Source organism: Oryx dammah, unplaced genomic scaffold (assembly GCF_014754425.2).
Source record: "Oryx dammah isolate SB20612 unplaced genomic scaffold, SCBI_Odam_1.1 HiC_scaffold_15, whole genome shotgun sequence".
Taxonomy (NCBI): domain Eukaryota; kingdom Metazoa; phylum Chordata; class Mammalia; order Artiodactyla; family Bovidae; genus Oryx; species Oryx dammah.
This window is the reverse complement of record NW_024070199.1, coordinates 46,874,033-46,899,985: the sequence shown is the minus strand read 5'-3', so window position 1 is coordinate 46,899,985 and position 25,953 is coordinate 46,874,033. Positions and strand designations below refer to the sequence as shown.

The window sequence follows — 25,953 nt, the reverse complement described above, 5'->3', positions numbered from 1 at the left end:
GGGGGTGAGTATACTCGTGGGGGTGTGTGAGTATACTCGTGTGTGTGTGTATATTCATGCATGCGTGTGTGTGTGTTGGGACAGAGGGGGATATGAAGCACTCTGCATTTTCTGTTCAAATTTTTGGAAACCTAAAACTACTGTAAAAAAAAGCCTATTAATTAAAAAACAAAAGAAGTCCTGTAACTGACTTACTTTGCTGTATTCCAGAAATGGACACAACATTGGAGGAAAAAAAGGAGACCTAACACTTGAGCCACGACAGTGCACCTGCAGAACACCAGAGATGAGAGAAGATCCTAGAAGCAGCTGTGGAGAAAAGCAGGCCACGTAACAAGCAGGCTGGCGCTGACTGATCACCAACTGCGGTGGAAGCTGGAAGGTGGAAGCAAGCTTTCAAGGCAGAGACAGACCACCTGCACAGAATTTCATACCCCGCTGAACAGTCACGTAAGAGGGAGCGAGAAATAGATCCCTTGGAGCAGACAAGAACCAGGCTGTTCCCCTGAGGGAGCTGGCCTGGACTCTGCCCCCTGGGGCGGGGACACCACAGCCTCTCACCTTTGCAGTGGGCGTAGGGCATGGTGAGGCTGTAATCCTCTGCCCGGTTCAGGAAGGTGAGGGTGGCCTTGCCATCCAGCAGAGCTGACAGTGAGTTCCCTGCAGAGAGACACGGGGTGGTAGGGACAGCGCATGGAGCTGGATCCTGGGGACCTGGGCCCCCACACCCACCCCAAGTCACAGGACCTGAGCTCCCTTCCAACAAGTGGGGAGAGCCCCAGGCACTTTGAGCTGTGTGACTGTGGGTGGGTCACTTAACCTCTCTGAGCCTCAGGTTCTGTGAAAGCTCCGTCCAAGTTGCACAAGGCATTCATCCTGAGGAGTTACTTCAGCTGCCGTGTGTTAGCATTTATTTCCGTTACTAAAGCCGGGATTCTTAAGGGGGAGACTTTGACCCTTTCCAAACCAGGGCCTCTGCTTTGATTTTAAACACCTCCGGAGAGAGGGTCTGGCCCACTCAAGGGTACACAGTCAGTGACAGGAGCGCAAGGATTGAAAAGATGGGCAGAGCCTATGCGGTCAGCTGGGTACACAGAGGCACTCAGCCCACCTGTCCACCAGTGAGAGCCACGACAAGGCCAATCAGATGGAGAAATGCAGAGAAACCCACAGTGCCAGGCTCTCGAGGTCTGCAGGACAGAAAGTCTTGTGACGGCGAAGCTGCTCTGCCCTGTGCCGTGGGACACGGCGGCCACCTGTGGGTACCTGCGCCGTGGCCAGAGTGACTGAGGGGCCACCCGGTAAGTTTCATTTCATCTGAATTACTTTAAGCAGCCACGTGCGGCCAGCGGTGCTGGCTGGCTGGCCGGCCCTGGAGGCACCTTTGCACATGGTCCTTTCTCATTATCCTCCCAGCACCCCTGTGAACCGCGCGGGAGGGAGGCATGGGAGGAGCGCCTGGGGGTCTCTGCAGACCCCAGGTTCTGAGCACTTTACCCCGTGTGGTCCCTGCTAGGAGAGGTAGGGAGGGACATGAATACAGCCCTCATGGCAGCTCTTGGTAACCCCTGAATCTGGAGCTCAGTCCTCCCCCCACCCCGTTTTCCCGAGGCTCCAGGGAGACCCCAGGGAGCCGCTCCCCTCTCACCGTAGAACCGGGACTTGGCGGTGATGCTGCCACTGATGCAGAAGCCGTCCTTCCGGTTGCTGACGTGGAAGGCGGACACGGGTGGGTGGTGGGAGACCTGTGGGCGGGGAGGTGGCTCGTGCGACGGCCCCAGAGGCGGGCAGCCCCGGCCCCCCCACAACCCTCCCAGCCCAAGTAGCGGGCAGCCCCGCCCACCCCCATCCGGCAGCCCCGCCCACCCCTACCCCTCCCAGCCCCAGCCCCGGGCGTGAGGGCAGTCTCATCTTGGGACTCGGCCCAGGAGCTGCCTGCCATCCCCGTGTCCCGCCCAGGAACCGCCCCCCTGCCCGCAAAGGACACACGGCTGTCACAGCCACGATGGGGTCTGCAACCCCTGGGAGAATCCCCCTGGCGGCAGTTGAGGCCAGAGCTCTTCCGACGGTCCAAGGCGGGACCGCCCAGAAACAGGCCTGGGCTGAGACACCCACCACCTGCCGCCAGGGCCCACCCACTGCAGAGCCCCGTGCCCAGCCTGGGGTGACCCTTGCCTGCTCAGCAATGTAGAAGGTGTGGCTGTTGGTCTGGGGGTGGAACCAGCAACAGCGGAAGGTCTCCCCCAGGATGGGGTTGTAGGGCTTCTTGATGCCCTGCAGGCAACGAACAAGAGGATGGCGTGAGACACTGGGGGCAGGGGAGGCCAGGGACGCCAGCTGGGCTGGGCTGAGGACCGAGGGACGGTGAGGGGGCTGCCCCTGCCCATGGCCCCAGCAGGCAGAAGGTCTCTACAAGGGACGCCTGGTTTGCAGCCAGCGTCCGGGAACACCACCCCACTCCTGCTCCAGGGAGACTATGCTTTGTCCATGATTTCCATTCGGGGGCGGGGGGCGGGGGGAACAGCCTACAAGATGTCATGTCCACATCTCAGCTCTGAGGGGCTCTCAAAACCCTGACCACCGCACAGTCTCCCTGGACACCCAGGAAGCCAGTGCGCCGCCCACTCAAAGCCCCCAGTGTTTTCTAGTGACCTTTCAAGTGAGAACCCAAGTCCTCCAGCACGTCCCGCCCCCAGCTCTGCTTGGGCCACGCTCACCTCCTTTCTGCTCCCCAAACAGTCCAAGTTCACTGGGGAACAATCTCCCTGTCTGGAGAGCCCTCCTCCCGGCTCTCCTGTAGCCCACCTCAGACTCCCCTCTCCCCCACGGCTGATGGCCGTCAACTGCAGCTGGGTGTGCGCACACGGGTCTCAGCCCAGAGACCCGGGCTCTGTGACTGTCTGCAGAGCCCCCTGGAGGTGTGCCTGCGCATCCACAGCTCCACACTCTGCCCATCAGTCCTCTGATCCAGGCTTCCTAGAGCCAGCTCTGAGCCCACTCTGCAGCAGCCACTGTGCTGTCCTGGGTAGGTGACCTGGCACACAGAGCACCCTCCTCTGAGAAGTCTTCCGGAGTGCGCCCTCTATCCCAACAGCCGCTTAGCGTGCGCACACCGGGCTTTGCCCAGAGCCTGCGTCAGAATGCAGAAAGCCCCAGGAAGAGAGGGGAGACCTGGTCCCATCTGCAAACTGCTGTGTGACTCTGGGCCTTCCCTCCCCTCTCTGAGCCTCAGTTTTCCCTCCTGCACAGTGGAACTAGAATCCTGGGTCCCATGGGACCCCAGGCCCCTCCCATCACTACAGCCAGAGGAGCCCTGCTCTCATCAGAGCCCGGGATTTGGTTCTCAAAAGGGGCTTCATGCCCAAAACCCACGGGTCCCCAGGGTTCCTCCAGGTTCGGGGTCCAAAGTCCTCTTCCGGGCACTGCTGTGTGGCAGCTGTTTCTCTGAGGTGTGGAGGGCCCAGCTCGGACCTTTCAGGGATTGGGACCACCCTGTAGGCTGGGCCCCGCCAGCGGGTCCCTGGTGGGAAGTCTGGGCCTGGCCGCCCATCTCTGAGGACCTGCGGGGACAATCCTGGGGGGTGGAGGATGCCCCTCACCCCCGACTGCAGGCAGGGGCAGGGCTGAGTGGACCTCCCACTGGCCGCCCCCCATGCCTCCCCAGCAGGTACTCTCACCTTGGGCTTCTTGTAGAAGCCAGACAGGTACCATCGCAGCACGAGCTTGATGCGGCCGTAGGCGTCCTCCTCCAGCGCAGCCCTGCGCCCATGGGCGGGGAGCTCTCACTCCAGGTCAGGGACCTGGGCCTCTCTTCTCCCTTTCCCTGGCCCCTCCCTCCTTCCGTTTCAACCTCCATCCGCTTGTTGGAAACCCAGGCCCTTCCCAAGCTTCCCTGTCCCAATGTGCCGATGATGGGAAGTGTGTGTGTGTGTGTGTGTGTTGGAGGAGGGGGTGAATCTCCCACCTCTGAGAAATCTGGTCAGGAAATATCTGTGTGTGTGTGTGTGTGTGTGTGTGTGTGTGTGAAATATCAGGGCAGCTCCACTGCTGGGGGCGTGGCTGGCTCGAGGCTGGCAAGATGCCGCCTGCAGGAAGCTGCTGGCATGCTCTCCCCTTCACCTAGCTCCCTGTGCGTGGGCTCCTGAGCCTGCAGGCCCCCTTCCACCCTCAGCCTTGTTCAGCCTGAGGGCATAGTGCCAGGGCTCAGGTGCACAGAGGGTGCTGGGCTCCCCTGCGATGGGGGCCCTGACGGACGTGGGGCAGCCCCGCCCTCCCGGCCCAGTAGCCCCTCCCTGCAGTCGGGGCCCCTTGGAAGCAGAGCGGCCAGGGGCCGTCTCTCGGGGACGCTCTGCCTCCTCGGGGGCGGGTGTCGGGCCCTCCCCGTGGCACACCTGGAGAGCAGGTCGGCGTGGCAGTAGTAGTCGGAGAGCTTGTTGAGGAATGAGCGCGGCTCAAGCACGAAGGTGGGCAGTGCCACACGAGACAGATCCATGCCCGGCCGCAGCTGCTTCAGCAGGACCCACACCAAGCTCTTATTCTCGTCCGACACCGTCTCCACCTGCGACGCCTCACCCCGCTAAGGGCAGAGGGGCCGGGTCAGGCTGGAGTCAGGCGGGCATGGAGCCTCGGTGCCCAGGGGAGCTGCAAGGGGTGCACTGCCACCTCATCCAGGGTCGCCCCTGGCAAGCAAGCAAGCCCAGCAAGCCTGTCCTGGCCCCACCTGACCCCTGCCTATCCCGAGCCCAGAGGCGCACCTGCTGGCCCAGGCCAGCCGCCCTGTGCCTCGGTTCCTAGCCAACCCAGACACCCTGGCACCCTGGCACCCTCTGCGCCTCGCAGTCTGTGCCCTGCCTAACACCTCTCTTTACACACTTCTGTGCCACGGCAGCAGGGGGCACGTGCTCACAGACACCTCGTCCCGCCCCCGGCCCGTCTCTACCCAGGGACACGATAGCAGTGCCTTGGGCCAGCACCCCCTTCAGAAGGGCCTTCACTCCTCCAGGACCACACGGGGGGCCCCTCTCTTCCCTGAGACATCTCACCCTCCCCGTAGCTCCAAACACTTGCCAGGGAGAGACCTAGCCCCAGGGCTTCGGGCTTTGTCTGCGCAAGGGATGGGGGGCGTGGTGGACAGGGAAGCTGGGGACCGAGCTGGGGGCTCCATCTCCCAGAACATGCCCCCCACAGGCCCTCAGGTGGGCAGAATGATCTCAGAAAGGGTCACCCGGGTGTCTGGGGACCGCTGGCTGGTGGGACAGGTGATCCCAGGCAGGGCTGGGACCCTCACACTTGGGAAACTGAAGCCCCTGGGTGATGCCAAGCCCCTCTCCCCTCCCTGTGGACCCCCAGGACCTATGGATCCAAGGTCTTGGGCCTGGGGTGTACATAGCTGGACCTGAACCCCCGGGGGGCAGCAGCATGGGGGTGCCCACAGCCTGCCCTGCATCAGGATCCGCCCCCTCCTCCTCCTGCCCTCAACCCTTCCCGGCATCAGGGTCTTTTCCAACAAGTGGGCCCTTTGCATCCCTCCCAGGGTTCTCCCTGAGTCTTGCCACCCTGGCCCACCCAGTCCCAGGCCCTCTGGGTACAGCAGAGCTGGCGAGCTCTCCCCGAGGTGATGGCCCGGCGTTGCCTCCACGGCTCCAGGGGTGGGGGCTCCGGGCGGGGCAGCTCTCACCTCCCCAAGCTCCTCGTGGTCCTGTACCACATAGGTGGTCCCTCTGCGCCCGGGGCCCACCGGGGCCTCGGACTGGTCGCTCCCGCTTTCAGTCTTCCGGCTGTGGTCGTGGGTCTCGTTATCCGACTCCTCGGCGTTCTCCCTCTCCGACTTGTCCGAGAAAACGTCGTTCTCCAGGGAGGACCCGTTCAGTCTGGAAGGTGGATGGGCCCGTGGGCGGCTGGTCGCGGTGAGGCCAGGCACCCCCACCAGGGGTGCCCCTCCCTGCCGGGCGCCTCACTCCCATCCCTGTGTTTAAAAGCCTCGGCAATGGGCATCGGACATTATTAGTCCCAGTTCACAGATGAACACACTGAGGCTCCAGGGTCCACCTGGAGTGGAGGAGGCCTGCCTTTTGGGCCGGGGTGTGGGCGGCCAGACCTCTATGGCGTTTGCTCCCCATCCCCTCCCCACGTACAAGGAGACCCCGCGTGCTGCTGCCAGGAGTCCCCAGCAGGCAGGAGACCCAGGCTCCTGGGAGGGGCTGGCCCTTGCCCCCCACGCCCCTGCTCACGGGAACAAGTCCTGGTCGTGGATGGTGCCCGAGGCAGGCAGCCCGCAGAGCGAGGAGGGCGACCCGTCTGGCGAGGACCCGGGCTCCCCATCGCGGCCCTGCTTGCAGGCGCCGAGTCGCAGGAGACTGGAGCACCGCAGCGCCAGCTCCAGGGCGTCCAGCCAGCAGCGGCCTGCAGGCAAGGGTGGGATGAGCGGCTCCCAGCTCGGGAGGTGCCCAGGGCACCCGGGCGAGCCCCCTGCCCCGCTACCCACCCCACCCCGCCCTTCCTCAACAAGGTGCCCCGGCAGGACCCCTACTCCTAGCACATGGTTATTCGCCTGTATTACAAAGGACCGAGGCCAGGATGGGTGAGTGACCGCCTCAAGGTCACACACTAAGCAGGACCCCATGTGCTAGGTCGCTTCAGTCACATCTGACTCTTGGCGACCCCATGGCCTGTAGACCACCTGGATCCTCTGTCCATGGGGTTCTCCAGGCAAGAATACTGGAGGGGGTGGTCATGCCCTTCTCCAGGGGATCTTCCTGACCCAGGGGTTGAACCCGCATCTCTGGCATCTCCTGCACTGGCAGGTGGGTTTTTTACCACTACTGCCACCTGAGACGCCCTCTGTACCCAGAGGCCCCGCAAGTTCCCACCTATGGAGTCAGGGCCAGGGCCTGCCCGGATGGAAACTGCCAACACAGGTCGGGGCAGGGCCCGGCCTCTGCGGCTGAGGGCTTTGGCTGGCCTGGAGCGCAGGGCAGGAGGGTGGGTGGCAGGCTGGGGCGGGGCCTGCTGAACCAAGGCCAAGCAGGCAGCTCCTGGTGTTGGAAGAGCCCTGGGAGATAGGGGGAGGGCCGACCTGCAGAGCGGTGGTGGACGGTGCCAGCCGCTGTCAAACCCAGCCCTTGTCCCCAGCCTCCTGCTGCCTTCCTGGTGGAGGCTGCCAGCAGGTTAGACCTGGGGCTCAAGCACTTTGAACTCATTTCTTTACTTCTCTGAGCCTTTAAAGTATGACCCTCCTGGAGACAGAAAGTTTCTTTCCCTAACTCTCCTCCTCCAGGAAGCCCACCCTGATACCCCCAGGGCCTGTGGACGTCCCTCCTCCCTGACCATGGCCCCCAACCCCGTCAGGGTCTCGGCTCACGCCTCAGCCCAGCTGGCCTTGTCTGAAGGTTCTCTGCTTGCGTCCCCCAGCAGATAGCAGGCGCCATGGGAGCCCAGGCCGCCCTGTCCATCCCAGGGCCCAGGAGGGGCGTGGCACCGAGTGGGGGGCTGGGGACGCAGGGTGGCATTCAGGCGACTCAGGAGTGTCGACGCGGCGTCTGGCCACCAGGGGGCAGCCGGGAGGCCCAGAGTCCCGTGGTCGAGCCCGGCTGCCTTGGACAGCGCCTCGCCTGCCCCGGACCACTGGAGGGGGGCCCTGCGCCGGTTCCCCGGGGCAGGAGACAGCGGCGTTTACTCAGGGCGGCCGCGAGAGGGCGCCCCAAGCACGCGCGGGTTCAGGAAGGTGCATCCCTCTGTCGCGCGCAGTTCAGCCAGCCTGTCTCCCCAGGTCTCCCCAGGTGGTTAGTAAAGGCAGCACCTGGTGATTCAATGGTGCCTGGCACTCAGCCATTGTTATCTGTTAAATAAGGTCATCGGATTCTCATAGCAGCTAAGGAGAGGGTGTTACTGCTCACCCTTTTGCCCATGAGGGAGACTGAGGCTCAGAGAAGGAGCAGGTAATTGGTGGACTTGTCCCCTGACGCCAGGCTGCCCCCTTGGATGGCGTCAGGAGGGTCTGAACCGGGGTCCCCTGAACCTGGCCGATCCTTCCACCAAGGGGCGGGGTGCTTCACATGGGGTCACCGTGGAGACCCGCAGGGCGGGCGGGACTCACCATCAGACTCGGAGGCAGCCCTGAAGATCAGGTAGCTGCTGGGCAGGGGCTGCGTGATGGAGCCCACGCTCTCGCCTTTGGGGCCCTGGAGAGGCAGAGAGGCGGTGTCACCCAAGGGATCGTGCAGGGGTGGGGGGAAGCACAGGTCAGGCGGTCATGGGGACCCACACTCACACATGCTTCTGGGGCCTCGGGACCCCCAGATGGGGTCAGGCCACGCAGACACAGCAGGTAGCAAGAGCGGTGAGTGGATGCTCCCTGACCCCCTTCTCAGCTGGAGGCCCCACCCTCGGTTTTTCTCTCTGAGCCCCCATTTAGGTGGCCAGAATCAGCACGTGCAAATCCAGGACGCTCGGTTAAATTTGAATCTCAGAAAAATTACATATACACAGTTTACATATATCCCATACACTATTTGGGACATACTTATACTAAAAAAAGAGCCGACTCACTGGGAAAGTCCCTGACACAGGGAAAGATTGGAGGCAAAAGGAGAAGAGGGCGGCAGAAGATGAAACGGTAGACAGCGTCACCGACTCAACGGACGTTGAATTTGAGTGAACTTGGGGAGATAGTGAAGGACACGGGAGCCTGGTGGGCTGCAGTCCACGGGGTTGCAAAGTCAGACACGACTTAGCAACTGAACAACAACATACTAAAAAAACGCTTTTGGATCTCCCTCTGAAATCCGAATGCACCCAGGCATTCTGGATTTCATCTGGCAACCTGACCCGCTCTGGTCGTGGGCTGGGGCGCCCCCAGGTTCCAAAGGGGGAGGTCTGGGCCTGGAGCAGCCGCCCTCACGTGGCCTCATTCCCCAGCCTCTGGACAGGGCTTGATGTGTGATCTGAACCCATCAGGCCCCCAGGTCCCGAGCACCCCCCACCCCAACATGTGTTCCACATGGAAGGCCACTGACCACATCAGATCCCTCGGCCACTGAGTGACTAACCCTTGGAACTGTCAGCCCAGTTTTGGACCCCTTGCTCCTGGGGCCCCAGCACGAGGCTCCTGACTGCCCAGCCATGCTCTCCTCCCACCCAGCGCACCTCCCCCGCCCCCTCCCACCTCGCCCCATGGGGCTCTCTCCTTGCCCGGCCCTCCTGAGCCCCGGGGTTCGCACTGTGGCACCTTCACGGCCCAGACAGACTGGTCCAGCGGGTGGAAGAGCTTGAAGCAGAAGCCGTCCTTCTTGGAGGGTCTCTCGATGAGCTCACAGCAGTGCAGCAGGACCGTGCCCACCCACTGGCCCACCTTGGGTGTCTTGTAGATGAGCAGCACTCCCGGCTTCAGCACGCACCACAGTTTGGTCCAGCTCTTAAGGGTCCCTCGGATCTGGAGGGAAGGGGGCTGCCGTCAATGCTGGCTGGGGACCCTGGAGGCATCTGAACTGCTAGGGGAGGGGCAGACGGACGGGGCCCCAGGCTCCGGGGGTTCTCTTTTAGTTTTTAACGGAGCTCTAAAAGATGGTGAATCCAAGAAAGATGCTGCAGCCAGATTTACTGAAGTTCATGGAGCTCAAGTTCAAGTTCAACCTCAAGTTCAACGCCTTGCCCCAGTCCTGAGAGGAACTGGCAATTAGCAGTGACTAATGATCAGCCTTGTGATTTTGAAATTTGTGATCATTTCTTTTCTCATTCTAAATTAAAATTCACTTTTGCACCTAATTTTTTATCCATAATTTTGTAGAGCAAAAAGAAAAAAGAGCCCACAAAGGCCCAGAGCTCTGCAGACACCCAGGCTCCCGAGTCTGCTTTCTGCCCTGCCCCTCGCGGGAGCCCCAGGGACTCCACAGCTTTATCCCCACTCTATGCAGGGGGAAACTGAGGCTTGGGGCTGAGGGAGTCGCTCGCGGCCTCATGAGGTCTGAACACAGGCCTCTGACCACAGCCCAGGCCTGTCCCCAGAAGCCAGCGCTTCTCCTCCTTCCTGTGTCCCCAGCAGGGGACTCCACCGGACTCTGGGCCCCCCGCAGGTCAGGGCCCTCCCACCTTAAACAGAAACAGGGTTTCTGTAGACGCGACCGAGTGAAGATGAGGCACTCCTGGAGCAGGGGCCCTGGTCCAGCGACTGTGTCCTTGTAACACGAGAACAGGACACGGAGACCCAGGAGGAGGCCAGGTGACCGCAGAGGCAGAGGCTGGGGGAGGAGCCACAAGTCCGGGGGCGCCTGGGGCCCCCAGAGGCGGGGAGACGCAGGAAGAGCCCTCCTTCAGAGCCTCGGGAAGGAGCCTGTCCCGCCAGGACCCTGACTTGGGGCTTCCGCCTCTGCACCTGGGGGTCCGTTTTGGTTGCTGTAAGCCACCCACTTGCGGTCCTTGGTCAGGGCCGCCCCAGGACGTGGCTACAGCCTGCAGCGGCCCCCATGCCCAGCCGTCTCCGAGGGGCCGGTGACTCTGCGCCATCCCTGGGGGCGGCCCCCCATTGCAGCCAGGGCGGAGGTGGGGGCCGGCGCTCACCTTCAGGCTGTCGGCCATGATGACCACGCTGGGGTCCGTCAGGGCGCTGAGCAGCTGCCTGGTGGCACGCTTCTTCTCCTGGCGGTAGCTCTCCTTCTGCGCCTGGGCCCGGGGCACCACAGGGGTCAGTGGAGAAGGCTCCGGGCTGGCCCTGCCCCGGGGCTCCCACCCACGGGCGTCGAGCTCAGGGACAAGGACGGGTCCCAGGAGAGGACAGGAAGCGGGGGCGTGGAGGGGGCCGGGGTGCATTCTGCCCCCCTCCCCTCGGCAGGCTGGAGGTGGGGGCTGGCCGCACTGGCCCAGGCGCCCCTTCATCCAGCAAATGAGGCCCGCACCCCTCCCCGGGCCCAGGCCCACCTTGAGAGCTTCCTTCTTGCTGACCTTGGCTGTCGGGGACACACACTCCCGGTCGGACCCATTGCACAGCCTATATTCAGCCTGCAAGAGAGACTCGGGTTGGGGGCATGCAGTCCAGGATGGGGGCCGCTGGGGGTGCAGGAAACAGGAGGTGGGAGCCCACTGCTCCTCCCACCCCCACCCCCAGCCCGGGGGAGATGGAGGGAACAGGCCAGTGAGGCGAACCTGTGAACAGGAGCTGGGAGGCAGCCACTATGGTGGGTGTTCGAGGTGGCCCCTTCCCCGGGGGCCAACACTGGGCAAACGGCAGTGACCCTCCCCGCGGTGCCCAGGAGGCGCCCGGCTCAGCTACCGTCATGCGCCCAGCCTCCGGGCAAGAAGGGCTCGTGTGTGTGCAGAAGGACCCGTGTCCCTGGCGCCCTGACAGCAGCTGCCAGTCGGGGGGCAACATCCAGGCCCCCTCCAGCCGTCCGAGGGTGCGGGGCAGGGGGAGGGCGGAGCTGCGTCCACAGCTGCGAAAGTGACGGGCCCTCAGTCCTTTTACAGACGGGGAAACTGAGGCCGGAGCTGGGGCATGGAGAGAAAACGTCAGGACTGAAGGCTGCGGGCCCCTGCCTGCTTCTGTAAGGCCTGCGAGACCAGGGTGGCTGTTGGGGGCAGCACTTGCGGGATCTTAGCTCCAACCAGGGATTGAACCGGGGCTGCCAGCAGTGAAAGTGTGCAGTCCTAACCACTCGCACACCAGGGACGTCCCGGGCTTCACATTTTTAAGGGATTGGGGGAAAGAAAAAAAAAATCAAGGTGAGATGTGAAAATCACGCAGCCCAGATTTCTGCATCCACCAGGGAGGCTCTCCGGGCACCGGCTGTGCCTGTTCTTTCCACGCCATCCGCAGCTGCATGCGATCCAGGGACCGCGTCAGGCCCGTCCTGTGGCTGCCGAGCCGGAGACGCTCCCTCTCTGCTCCCCTGCAGAGGCGGGCCTGCCCTGCGCTGTCCGCTGAACTGCGTGCCCCCACCCTGAGCTGCCAAGCCAGGGAGAGGGCCCGGAGGCCGGCCAGCCCCGGCTCTCTCCCCGCCCAAGGTGAGGGGCGTGGACCCCTGGCTGCCCCATCCTCTGAGGTCGCAGCCGCCTTCGCTCACCTAGTTCTCGCCACCACCCAGGGGGTGGGCCCGGCCGCGCTGTGCGCTTCAGCCGTGTGCGACTCTGTGTGACCCCGCGGCCTGTAGCCCGCCAGGCTCCTCTGTCCGTGGGATTCTCCAGGCAGGAATCCTGGAGCAGGCTGTCATGCCCTCCTCCACCCCCATCGTCACTGGGCATGTCGGTGCCCACTGAGGCTGCGGAGCCAGTGGCGGGACTCTGACCAGAGCTATCCAGTGGGCCAGCTGTGCCCACAGCACCGCGTGCCGGGCAGGGCCTCTGATGGGGCATTTAGGACGGAGGGAAGAAGGGGTGAGAGCCGCGCTGGAGACGGGTGTGCGTGTGAATCACGGCAGCTCTGCCCACGCTCCCAGCCATGCCCTGCGGCACAGAGAGGCTCAGAACCTGCCCGCAGTCACACAGCTCTGAAGGGGGCTGGACCCGGGCATCATCACTCTGCGCGCACTCTCTGAGACCAGTCAGGACATTTGAGAGCCCGGGAAGCCAGGGGCATGGTCAGGAGGCCTGGAGGACGCTGCCCTAGAAGAAAGCTCTGGGCTGAGGCAGGAGTGATGGTGGCAGGCTCTGGGGGCCGGGCTGACGCTCCAGCTCTTGGGATGCTGAGGCTCTCGTGCCTGGAGCCCCGGTTTCCCGAGCACATGCTGTTCCCCCCGCCCAAATGCTCTTCCCTGCTCCTTCCTCAGGCCTTGCTGAGCTGCCTCGCCAGGAGGCAGACGGCCCGGACGACCCTGCTGGCATCAGACCCCAGACACCCCACCCACCCTGGCCGGCCCAGCTTCTCCTGCCGCCCCGGCTGCGCGCATGTTTTGGAGAGCTGCCAGGAGCTCCACTGTGGACGGCTCCCGCCCAGCACCCCCAGCACCAGGAGCTGGGAGCCTGGGGAGCACGTCGGGCGAACGCAGGCATGAACGAACACACCCTCCACTGCCACTTTCCTGCCACCCGCTTTCCACCAGATGCAGCTGGAAGGAGCTTGTTTGGGGCGACAGAGGAAGAGAGGGGGACAGCGTGGGGGCCGTGGGGCTGGGAGAAGTGGACGGGGTGGGGTGTCTGTGCCCCGCACTCTCTGCTTCTGAGCCCTTCGAGGCCGCTGGGCCGGGTCACAGCAGCCCCGGGCTGGGGCAGTGCCCTCCACTCCTCCATCCTAAGGGCCAGGCTGGGGACCCTGCCAGGCCCGCCTGCTGGCTCCTGAGGCCGCAGCACGTGTAGGCACAGCAGGGCAATGACCAGCGCCCTCAGGGGCGAGAGACTCTGCTCAGAACCATGAACATGGGGGTCTGACCACTAAAGGGCGGCCGTGGAAAACTCGTTTAAAAAAGTGCTTGAGAGCGACCTACAGGACGGGATGAAGCATCTGCAATCGTGTATCTAACAAAGCTCCAGTGTCCAGATATAGGAAGAGCTCTTACTAACTCAACACAGTTGGAAGGACTGATGCTGAAGCTGAAACTCCAATCCTCTGGCCACCTAATGTGAAGAACTGCTGCTGCTAAGTCATTTCAGTCATGTCCGACTCTGTGCGACCCCATAGATGGCAGCCCACCAGGCTCCCCCATCCCTGGGATTCTCCAGACAAGAACACTGGAGTGGACTGCCATTTCCTTCTCTGGATTCGAAGAATGACTCATTGGAAAAGACCCTGGCGCTGGGAAAGACTGAAGGCGGGAGAAGGGGACGACAGAGGGTGAGATGGCTGGATGGAATCACTGACTCAGTGGACATGAGTTTGAGTAAACTCTGGGAGTTGGTGATGGACAGGGAGGCCTGGCGTGCTGCAGTCCACAGGGTCGCAAAGAGCCGGACACGGCTGACCCCGTGGACTGTAGCCCACCAGGTTCCTCTGCCTGTGGGATTCTCCAGGCAGGAATCCCGGAGCGGTTGCCATTTCCTCCTCCAGGGGAATCTTCCCCACCCAGGGATCGAACCCACGGCTCTGGTGTCTCCTGCACTGGCAGGCGGGTTCTTGACCCCTAGTGCCACCTGGGAAAGATAAGAGCCTGACGAAAGACCAGAGCCGGATGCAAAGATGGACGGAGGACTTGGAGAGAAGGTGCCCGGACGGTGGCAGACAGGGAGGAAATGCCCATCCCCCTTGGTCCTCAGCAAAGTGCCCACCCGGCCACACGAGACGTCACTTCACACCCATGGGCACGGCCACGGGGATGGCTCCAAAAATAACCGAAGCCGCCCGCGTCGATGCGGGTGTGAGACGTGGGCACCCGCCTCCCTGCTGGCGGGATTGTAACGCGGGGCGGCCGCTGAGGAAGACCGCTCAGTGCTTTCTCCAAGAAGCCAAATACAGAATCTTCTAGAAAGTCATCTTGCCACAGAACTGCCGTCTGGCCTAGCAATTCCACCCTGAGGTACAAACTCAAAGAAGTGAAAGCAAGGACTCAGACACCTGCACGCGCGTGTTCGCGGGAGCTCTGCTCCACGCAGCCGACAAGTGGAGATGGCCCAGGTGTGCCCCGCTGACGAGCGGACAACCAACCGCCCGGCTCCATCCAGCCCATGGACCATGGCTCAGCCCTGACACCCGCCACAGCCTGGACGGGGCTTGGTGGAAGCAGCACGTCACAAAGCCCCGCACGTGGCACGGCCCCGCTGACACGCCGTGTCCAGCACAGGCAAATCCGTACGCACGGAAAGCGGAGTGGAGGCTGCGGGGGCTGTGGGTGGCGGAGGGGACGCGAGTGACCGCTCGTACGGTCACTCTGGGGTGACGGAACCGTTTCTGAGCTCGACAGAGGTGGCGGCTGCGCCACCGTGTGGATGCGAGAAACGCCACTGAATTATTCACTCAGAATGGCTGATTTCATGTCATTTGAATTTATATCCTGGAAAACCACGACATATATTTATTTCTAATTTTTTAAAAGATTATGAAGTGTCTAGGGCTTGAGGCTCAGACAGTAAAGCGTCTGCCTGCAGGAGAGGCAGGTTCAAGCCCTGGGTCGGGAAGATCCCCTGGAGAAGGAAATGGCAACCCGCTCTAGTGTTCCTGCCTGGTTAATCTCATGGACTGAGGAGCCTGGCGGGCTGCGGTCCATGCGGTCGCAAAGAGTCGGACACAACTGAGCGACTAACACTACACAATAAAAGTATGGAAACACATTTGCAGGAGACTCGGAAAATACAGAACAAGGTTACATGTGGTTCCACTATGTGTTACAATTATTTTTCATATAATATATATATTGTGTGTGTGTGTGTGTGTGTGTGTGTGTGTGTGTAGATACGGGCTTCCCAGGTGCCGCAGTGGTAAAGAATCTGCCTGCCAGTGCAGGAGACATGGGTTTGATCTCTGAGCTGGAAAGACTGCCCCCACCTCTCACCCCCGAGGAGGAAATGACAGCCCACCCCAGTATTCCTGCCTGGGGAATCACGTGGACAGGGGAGCCTGGTGGGCTACAGTCCATGGGGGCGTGGAGCTGGACACGACTGAATAACAGAGCACACACCCACGCACATGTGTATATGTACAGAGACCTACACATTAAACATTTAATGTGCTATTAAATATTATATATTATATTCAGCTTATATAGAACATAATACCTAATATTAATATATTAAATATGTGTCCATATTAAAAATGGACTGAGCGAGTGGACAACAAATGTTCTGTTTATTATCATACATATATTAGAGTTTGTGTCTTTCCCAGAACTGCCCCCTTCCCAGCAGCCCCGAGTCTCTCTTAAGGACCCGGGGCATTCAGAGCTGTCCTTTCCTTCCTCCCATGGCCTTGGACATGTCCAGACTCACTTGTTTTGTCTGGAGCCTATCTCCCTTCTGGAATGTAAGCTTCGGGAGAGGGGGACTTCGTTTCTTTTTTTTTGGAGGGGGTGATTTTCTTTTTTTAAAATTTTATTATTTATTTATTGTTGGGGGCCAGCGTGAGGAATTCCGCCCATGGCAAAGGTCATGAGGAAGGAGGCTTGGCATACGCAAAGGCGTGATCAAGCCTTAGGAAACCCCCTGTTCCCGAGCATCTACCCCAAAACCAGAGTCTGTTTTATGCTCTCGTCTACACCTCTGACTTTACGGGGGGCTCTCCCCCATAACCGTTTTTCTTGCAGAAGGAGTAAACGTGCAGCTCCAAGGCAATAAAAATTCCTGGGCGTGACAAGAGTGTTTCAGCTTACAAACTCCTCTGAAGGTTATCTAGCCCGCCTGTATAGGTTTGTCCAGCCACATGTGATTGTTTACAGCCTCCCAATCTGAGAGGCACGAGATGTTTTAGACTTACTAAAGGCAAATTCTTTTGGGAGTTAGAAATTATCAGTATAATGGGTTGGTTAGGAATTATATCGGTGAAGGGTTTTTCATTTGTTGTGTCAATGATTGCTGCTAATTCCCTGCTCTGGGTGGGACAAGGATGTCTCAGGTCAAATCTCTCTGCTGCAACCATAAACAGCACAGAGAGTTTTGGAGTATTTTGAGAGTCTTAATTAGCATAGGGCTTTTTCTTCAGGCCTCCATATCCTTAGGCACCTAGGAATATATTAATCAATGTATTTGAAATATAGAAAAGGAAATATAGTAGTTTTTGATGTTAGCAATACTAGACTTTTTGAGTTAATGAATTTTCTCTTTTGTAATAGATCGCTGTACTTTATTCTAAATCCCTGTGTCCTTGCCATGTAAAAATGTAACCTTATCGCTATCTTAAGACTAAATAGATCTTAAGGGGAGCATTGGTGAAAGGATTTTCATTTGTCAGGCTGATGTTTGCTGCTAAATCTCCATATTCCCTGCCCGTATAATGAATATAACTAACATATAGGAAAAATAAGTATTAACCTTTAAACATATAGGAGAAATAAGTATTAACCTTTAAACATATAGGAGAAATAAGTATTAACCTTTAAGATTAATCCTGTTAAACTTGGGTTAAATAAATTCCTTTCTTGATTGTAACTCACTACACCCTCACCCTATAGGAATGCAACTTTATCTGGAGGGTGGTGCCTGGTTTAAGAAAAACTACCCTTGGAAGAAATGAGGTTTTTGGTTATCAGAAAGAAAGGATCATAGAATGTCACCAGGTCTTACTCATGGCCAGAAGATGATGTAATATCCCTAAGACCCCCGCGTGACTCTGTATTCATCCCTATGTGTAACAAAAGGTATATAAGCAAACCCCAAAATAAAGAAATCGGATCAGTTTCCGGAAAGACTGATTCCACCATGTCGCTTCTTTCTTGCTCCCGTTTCTCTCGCTGAATTCAGCCTCTTTTCTCCACTAATTCTCCTACTACACTATCCGTTTCTAATCTCTCTCTATATCTGTAATTAAATATGTATTTTTCCAAAGATGCCGACGCCGTCCCCCCGCCTTCGAATCACCCTGGATCCACCGGGGCTGGACCCCGGCAATTTATTTTAATTGGAGGCTAATTACTTCACAATATTGTGGTGGTTTTTGCCATACATTGACATGAATCAGCCACAGGTGTACATGTGTCCCCATCCTAAACCCCCCTCCCACCTCTCTCCCCATCCCATCCCTCAGGGTCATCCCAGTGCGCCAGCCCTGAGCACCCTGTCTCATGCATCGAACCTGGACTGGTGATCTATTTCACATATGGTAATATACTGGACATGGAACAGCAGACTGGTTCCAAATAGGAAAAGGAGTACGTCAAGGCTGTATATTGTCACCCTGCTTATTTAGCTTATATGCAGAGTACATCATGAGAAACGCTGGGCTGGAAGAAACACAAGCTGGAATCAAGATTGCCGGGAGACATATCAATAACCTCAGATATGCAGATGACACCACCCTAATGGCAGAAAGTGAAGAGGAACTAAAAAGCCTCTTGATGAAAGTGAAAGAGGAGAGCCAAAAAGTTGGCTTAAAGCTCAACATTCAGAAAACGAAGATCATGGCATCCGGTCCCATCACTTCATGGGAAATAGATGGGGAAAGAGTGGAAATAGTGTCAGACTCTATTTTTGGGGGCTCCAAAATCGCTGCAGATGGTGACCGCAGCCATGAAATTAAAAGATGCTTGCTCCTTGGAAGAAAAGTTATGACCAACCTAGATAGTATATTCAAAAGCAGAGACATTACTTTGCCAACTAAGGTCCATCTAGTCAAGGCTATGGTTTTCCCTGTGGTCATGTATGGATGTGAGAGTTGGACTGTGAAGAAGGCTGAGCGCCGAAGAATTGATGCTTTTGAACTGTGGTGTTGGAGAAGACTCTTGAGAGTCCCTTGAACTGCAAGGAGATCCAACCAGTCCATTCTGAAGGAGATCAGCCCCAGGATTTCTTTGGAAGGAATGATGCTGAAGCTGAAACTCCAGTATTTTGGCCCCCTCATGCGAAGAGTTGACTCACTGGAAAAGACTCTGATGCTGGGAGGGATTGGGGGCAGGAGAAGAAGGGGACGACCGAGGATGAGATGGCTGGATGGCATCACGGACTCGATGGACGTGAGTCTGAGTGAACTCTGGGAGATGGTGATGGACAGGGAGGCCTGGTGTGCTGCAATTCATGGGGTCACAAAAAGTCAAGACACGACTGAGCGACTGAACTGAACTGAACTGAATATACACGTTTCAATGCTATTCTCTCAAATCATCCCACTCTTGACTTCTCTCAGAGAGTCCAAAAGTCTGTTCTTTACATCTGTGTGTCTTTTGCTGGCTCACATGTAGGGTCATCGTTACCATCTTTTTAAATTCCAAATACATGCGTTAATATACTGTATTGGTGTTTTTCTTTCTGACTTCGATCTGTATAATAGACTCCAATTTCATCCACCTCATTAGAACTGATTGAAATGCATTCTTTTTAATAGCTGAGTAAAATTCCATTGTGTATATGTACCATGGCTTTTTTATCCATTCGTCTGCCGATGGGCATCTAGGTTGCTTCCATATGACTTCATTTTATCCATGACTGTGTCCCCGGCACCTGCAGGCCTTGCCTGGACAGGATGCCCAGACGTCTTGACTGAGGGAGTGAGATCTGAAAGTTGAGGCGAGTGCTCCAGACAGCGTCTAAAGTGCTTTCTCTGGGTCTCGTTGTTTCACTGGGCTGTAGAAGGAGTAAGCATGTTTTCACTGTTTTTATGAAATAAACCTGCATCTAAACTAATAGATGTGTCCGTTGACAGATGGTTGGAGAAACAGAAATAGTCCAACCACACAATGGAACATTGCTAAGTTGCTTTAGTCGTGTCCGACTCTGTGCGACCCCACAGATGGCCGCCCACCAAGCTCCCCCGTCCCTGGGATTCTCCAGGCAAGAACACTGGAGTGGGTTGCCATTTCCTTCTCCAATGCATGAAAGTGAAAGTGAAAGGGAAGTCACTCAGTCTTGTCCGACTCTTAGTGACCCCATGGACTGCAGCCCACCAGGCTCCTCCATCCATGGGATTTTCCAGGCAAGAGTACTGGAGTGGAACATTACTCGGCTGTAAAAAGGAAGAGAATTCTGACACAGCTACAAGCTGGACGAGCCTTGAGGACACGATGCTCAGTGAAATAAGCCAGACACAAAGAAGGTAATCACAAATCCGCTGGGATTCCACCCACATGAGGTCCCTAAAGTCGTCACGTTCACAGTGACAGAGACGGTGGTGGGGGGGGCGGGGAGTGAGTGCTGGGGAGGCGGGGAGCGAGTGCTGGGCGGGCAGGGCCAGGGCATCCGCTTTCTACGACGCTAGCGTTCTCAGGAGGGATGGTGGGGACAGCACAGCCCCCTGCAGGTGTGCTTAGGGCCCCTGAACCGCACCTGACGTCGTTAGGATGCTGTGTTTCGCTACATGTACGTCACTGTAATCAAAACAGGTTTTAAATTAAACAAATTCCACACGAATGCAGGCATTCCCACTGTGCTCCTAGCAGCTGGCAGCCCTAGAGGCTGAGGTGGGGGATGCTGGCTGTGGGGGGGACCCACGAAAGGCCTGGCTTCTTCCTCACTGGAGGTGGACACTGGGGACCCTGAGGCCACCACTAACCCCTTGTCTGACAGAGCAGAGCGTGGGGTCCCAGAGGAGCCAGGCTGTAGTCACTGGGTCCCATGGGTGTCCACAGTGGGGAGAACTAGCCTCTGTGTGCCCCCAGCCCCACAGCCAGAACTGGGGCCTCCAATCCAGGGGCCACGGCTCCCTTGACCTGAGACGCTCTGCAGGGAGGAAGCGCATGTCTCACGCCCCACACCTGTGCCCAGGCCCCCGCGCCCTCCCGGGATCAAAGCTTCTGCCTGGAGGGGTACAGCTGGGCCCCACTGAGAGGCACTGGGCTGGGGAACCTGCGGGGTGTGTGCGCGTGTCTGTGTGTGTATGTTTATCTGTGTGTGGTGTGTGTTGGTATGTGTGTGTACGCAGGCATCTATGTGCATGTGTGTGCCTCTGTTGCATATGGGTGTATGTTTATCTGTGCACGGTATACGTATCTGTGTGTGCATGTATCTGTGGGTGGAGGCATATCTGTGTGTGTATCTGTGTATGTTTATTTGTGTACAGTATATGTATCTGTATGTGTGTGTCTCTGTATCTGTGTATGTATGTATATCTGTGTGTGTATTTGTGTGTATGTTTATCTGTGCACGGTATATGTATCTGTGTGTGTGTGCACCTGTGTGTCTGTGTGTGCATGTGTATCTCTGTGTGCATATGTGTGTATATGTTTATCTGTGCACCGTATACGTATCTGTATGTGTGTGTATCTGTGTGTTGGAGGCATATCTGTGTGTGTATGTTTCTCTCTGTGTGTGTGTGCACATGTGTGTGCTTTTCCAGATCATGGCATGGCCCTGAGAGGGTGCAGGGGGCAGGCATGGTGCAAGCAAATCAGAGGGAGGAAGTGCTGAGCCCTGGGCGGGTTCCTTACGACAGCAGGCCCGGGCCCCCTGGTGCCATGACTTTCTGTCCCCGAGCCCTCTCTGGGCCCCGTCTCCCGTCCTGTGTCATTCCAAGAAAGCAGCTTGGAGAAGGCAGCTCACACGCTGTGACTCCAGCTCCGGGAGCCTCCGTGATTCAGAGCAGAGAGCTGGGGTGGTGGCTGGGCTGGACGCCTGCTGCCCCTGCCTCGGGCACTTTCTGTCGCCCCTGGGTAGGCCCCCTGCCTCAGGCCCCCCCACAGCCGGGCTCTTACCGGTGGCACCTTCGTGGCAGAGCCTGGGGTTGGGGGCCCTTCATCCCGGGTCGGTGACGGGCCGTGGGGCTCCATGTCCTTCCCTGCAAGAGAGCGGCCAGCGTGAGGCCCGGGGCAGGGCGGCCCAGCCCACAGCAGGCGAGCCTCGGGCGCCAGCGGCCTGGGCGGGGCAGGAAGCCAGCCGGGAAAGCGGGTGCGGAACCAGAGATCTAATAACCACCAGCCAGCCACACAGGGGAAGTCACTGCAGGGAGGGCGGTCACCAATGGGAGGGGGGTCACTGCTGGCAGGGGGTGTCACCGCAGGGAGGGTTGTGTACTGCTGGGAGGGGGTGTCACTACTGGGAGGGGAGTGTCACTGCTGGGAGGGGGTGTCACCACTGGGATGGGAGTCACTTTAGGGCGGGGGTCACTGCTGGGTGAGAGTCCGGGGTTCTTCAAGGCAGGCCCCAGTACGCAGGTCCAGGGCGCCCAGACTGCAGCTGACCCCCTCCCACAGCCCAGTCCTCCGCCTGGAGCCCCCCTGCCCCCGATGCTGGACTCAGAGAGGGGTGGGCGGACACTGTCTCTGCGCCCCTTCCCAGCAGGTGTCCTCTCTGGGTTGACTAAGCGGTGGGAGAGGGGCCTGAGGTGCCTGGACTCGATCCTGGGGGGAGTGGCTGCCCCACCCACTGCTCGTTTCTAAAGCCCAGGTTCACAGGCAGGAAGAAGCAGGCGACGGTCTCAGAGGCCACTCCCGCCCACTTCCTGCGGCTGGTGGCTGATTACCCGGTCCCTGCGCGGGAGCGGATGTGGTGATGACCAGGGGAGAACCATGCTGACAGGGAGGTGAGGGGAGGGCTCACAGAGGGTGGTGTCTGCAGACCCCCCTTCCCCGCAGCCCTGGCCTGAGAGCTGTGCTCTGCAGAAAACCCAGCGTGGAGACGGGGCGGTGAGGCGTCCTGCAGCCGGGCACGCTGGGGCAGCGAGGTCACCAAGTAGCACGCGCCCCTGCGCTCGGCCCTGCGTCCCCTCCCTTGACCACAGCCCAGGGCTGACTGCTGACGGGGGGCCCCCTCTATGCCCCAGGGGCCCTGCCATCCAGGCGCACTGGATTCAGGAGCTGTCGTGGGGGGCCTGGCCTGGGGCCGTTAGGGGGCAGCCTCCCAGAGTGGGTGCTACCACCTGGGCTGGGCGGATGCGGGGGCCCTGTGGGAGTGGGGAGCTGGCCGCCCCACAGTCAGAGGCTGGCACCGGCTCCTCTCTCTGCCTGTCCATGCCCGTCTCCTTGCCCTGTCCACCACACCTGCCACCCAGGCCTGCGCTTCTTCCAGGGGCTGGAGGGGCTGGGGTCCCCTCCTTGGCTCCAAAGCAGGTGATGGGAGCAATGTGGGCGGGCTGCAGGAAGGCAGGCTGGGCACCAGAGGGGGCCCTTCTCCCACCGCCTCGGGGCCACCAGAGGGACGCGCTGGGCTCTCTGGGGACGGTGGTCACGGACGCGGCAGAGACAGCTCAGCTCAGACTGCCGGGGGCAGGGCGGATGTGGGGCATTGGGGTGGGGGGGGGTTAACACCCGAATCTGTGAGAGCGCCGGCAAGCTCAGGTGACCCGTGTGCTGCGTGCCCAGCGCTTTAACTCCAAGCACCACAGCAGTGGGTCTGAACCATCCCCACCCAGGGCCCAGGACTCCGCTGCAGCTAGCACAGGTCCTAACATTCCCCCACTTTACAGATAAGGAAACCGAGGCCCTGCCGCTGGACCGAAGTCCCCCAGCCTGAGGGCAGGGGCTGCGGTCAGGCTGCCTGGACCACCGCACCACCCTGCCTCTGCAGGGACGAGGATCTGCCTCCAGGCCTGGACTGGGGAGCCCCCTGCTCGACCTCCACAGCCAAGTTGGTGAAACCTGGTCCCACAGGTCATGGAGTTCTCCGGCCCTACGAGCCTTCTGTCCACTAACCCCACGTGGTAAATGCCCTCCTTCCCTGACCAGGACAGCACAGAGAGGGCAAGGGACATGCCTGAAATCACACGCTCCGGGAGGACCCCCACCCCTCCCGCGGCCCCCAGGTGACCGGGTCCCCCCGTGGGCACCGACCTGGACCCACATCGAGCTCATGCTCTCCACCCACGAGCAGGTTCCGGCTGAGTTTCTGCGGGGTGGACGAGGGCGGACACAGTGAGAAGCGTCGTCGCAGAAAGGCCTCCTCCTTCATGGTGTGGGCGCAGGGCGGCTTCTGGAAGGAAGGAGAGGGGCACTGGTCACACCTCAAGCTGAGGCCGGGACAGCCTGGGGCCTGGAGGCCACAGGCATCCTCCACCCGCCCGGAAAGGGGACCAGAGACACGCCAGAGTCAGGGTCCCCATCATACAGTCAGGTCCAAAACGGGACATGGAGGGCCCCAGGGGCCTGCGGGGCAGTCACCCAGGAAGGCCGCACGACTGAGTGCAGGCTTTCCAGGGCCCCAGTCGGAAGCCAGGCCCCGACCAGCCATTGTGGCCATCACAGGTATGGCAGGACCGTCTGCCCTCCACCCAAGGGCTGGCGCTAAAGCGGCCTTGTCGCCCCTGGACACGGCAAAGTGGAGGAGACATGGGCCACCTGCCGACCCCTCCCCGGGGATGGAGCTCTAGGGGGGGGTGTCAGCGTTGATGCACACGGGGAGGGCGGAGCGCTGCCCGAGAGGGGGCCGCAGACGGGCGAGACAGGTGGCCCAGAGCGCCAGGACCCGCGGGCGCGGGCTGGGTCTGGCTCTGACTCCGGCCTGCCTAGCCCACCTAAGGACACCGAGAGACCACCTCCCGCCCTCCCCTGCTTCAGCTCCTTGGTTGGGTTTCCGACATCTGTACCCAAAGCGCCTGGAGAGAAAGTGCAGGTGAGTTTAGGGCGAGGTCGGCCGAGTCACTTCCGTACTTCGCAGCGCTGCCCCAAACACCTCCCAGCCCCAGCAGGAGCGCCAGCCCGGGGAAAGCCCTGCGATACCCGCCGCCCGCCGCCGCGCCCTCCCGGGTCCGGCGGCCACGCCCTCCCGGGTCCGGTGTGCCGCCGGAGGCCACCCCTCATCTCGCCCGCGCCCCTCCCCCTCATCTCGCCCGCGCCCCTCGCAGCCCCACCCTGAGCAGAGCCGGGGCTAGCCGTCCATAGTGGACGTCAGCCTGTTTTACAGAAGAGAAAATCGTGGCCCCCAAAGCCCTGTGGTCGCAGCCGGCCAGGTGCTGGCAGAGCAGGGACTCGGGCCCCGATGCTGCGCTCTGTCCTCTCCCTGAGGACGTGCTGCACAGAGGCTGGCTGACCAACCTTTCCTCCAAGGCTGGGGGTGCCCCGAGCCGCCTCCCCGGGTGGGCGATGGCTTCCTGCCAAGCCCAGGACAAAGGCCTCACTTTCTCCCACGGCCCTGGGCCTTCCTGGGGTGGGAGCAGCAGATAGCAGCCTTTCCTGCTAGGACAGTGGGTGCCTGGGTGGGGCTTCTGGAGGGGTAGGGTGGCCCGGGGCTCCATCCGCAGCCCCAGGACCTTCTCTGCGCTTCCCGCCCAGGGGTCCCGGGGGCCCCCAAGGTGCAGCTGGGCCTAGTGGCCCCCGCTTCCTCACCACCGCCGTGTCACTTGGCCAAGCTCGTTACCTGTGCCATTTTACAGATGGGGAAACTGGTTTCAGAGAAGTTGGGTATTTTTTTTTTGAGAATCATCTCAAACGTGGCTCCTGAGTTCACATCCCCCACCCCCATCAGTTCACCTAGGTTTCTAGCAAGCCCACTGCCGGGGAAGGCCGGGGTGGGCGTCCGGGGTCCAGCCCCTGCTGGTCGGAGTCCCGGTGGACACTCACTGCTTGCCCAGGTGCGTCTCAGGCCAGGGAGCCAGCACCTGAGAGGCGGCCCTGCCTTCCCACTCCCGCAGCTGAGCTCTCGCAAGCACTGGGCTGGCAGCCGAGGTGAGTCAGACGCGCTCCTGCCCGGGGGGCCCCAGGGTGTACGATGAGGGATGACACGAGTAGGCCACCCTCACTGGGAGCCTCACGTCTCAGGGGCTGGGTCTTGCAAACTTGGGCGGGCAGAGGGGCTCCTGCCCTAAGCTCCCCAATCTGGCCATGGGCCCTGGCTCCACCGGGGGTGGGGGGGGCGGCGGGCACAGAGGCTGCCTGTCTCCTCAGGTCCTGCTGGATGTCTTTCCCTGGCACAGATAACAACCGGGGACCAGCGGCCTCATTGGTCTGGGAGCCCCCATCTGTGGAAGATGTCCACAGCACTTCCCTCCCACCTTGCTCTCTCCCTTACATCCACCCATTACTCCACTCGGCCAGCCCGCCACCTTCCCACCTGTCCATCCATTTAACCAACTTCTTAGCCATCCATTTATCCAGCCATCCGTCCATCCATCCGTCCATCCATCCATTCATTAATTCATCCATCTATCCACCCATCCATCATCCACCCACCCATCTACCCATCCATCCATCCACCTATCTATCCATGCATCCACCCACCCATCTACCCATCCATCCATCCATCCACTCTCTCTCCACCACCACCCTCGGTGAATCTCTCTAGACAGTCAGTGAGCAGCCTCATTTCCTTTCTTCCCTTCCTTACTACTTGCCCAATAATCAGACACATCAGAGGTGACATCTCCGTGGCTGAACTGCTGGCCCAGAGCAGACAGCCCCAATCCGAGGGCAGTGCCGGGATGCACCTGAGGATACCTGCTGTGTGTCCTGACTCCCCAGACCAGGCACGGGCCCCTGCGGGCCCCCTCTGACCTGCTTGGACGGCGGGGGTGGCCCCTCTCCAGCGGGGCCT

General features: G+C 59.9%; 1 protein-coding gene across 2 annotated transcripts in view; it reads right to left on the bottom strand.

Annotated features, from left to right (window-relative positions):
- The window catches only part of OSBPL5 (oxysterol binding protein like 5), a 39,831-nt gene extending 16,395 nt beyond the window's left edge, over positions 1–23,436 (bottom strand). The window contains exons 1-13 of one of the 2 annotated variants that reach the window (XM_040255302.1): positions 23,259–23,436; positions 21,186–21,268; positions 10,912–10,992; positions 10,555–10,656; positions 9,227–9,430; positions 8,096–8,180; positions 6,231–6,402; positions 5,678–5,870; positions 4,392–4,576; positions 3,678–3,759; positions 2,176–2,274; positions 1,649–1,745; positions 562–660 (exon numbers count right to left, since the gene is read on the bottom strand). In XM_040255302.1, the coding sequence (XP_040111236.1) occupies positions 562–660; positions 1,649–1,745; positions 2,176–2,274; positions 3,678–3,759; positions 4,392–4,576; positions 5,678–5,870; positions 6,231–6,402; positions 8,096–8,180; positions 9,227–9,430; positions 10,555–10,656; positions 10,912–10,992; positions 21,186–21,268; positions 23,259–23,376 (1,600 nt within the window). In that variant the 5' untranslated portion in view covers positions 23,377–23,436. The remainder of the gene's footprint in view (positions 1–561; positions 661–1,648; positions 1,746–2,175; positions 2,275–3,677; positions 3,760–4,391; positions 4,577–5,677; positions 5,871–6,230; positions 6,403–8,095; positions 8,181–9,226; positions 9,431–10,554; positions 10,657–10,911; positions 10,993–21,185; positions 21,269–23,258) is intronic. The other variant, XM_040255304.1, reaches the window with a different exon arrangement.
- Positions 23,437–25,953: the final 2,517 nt, after the last annotated feature.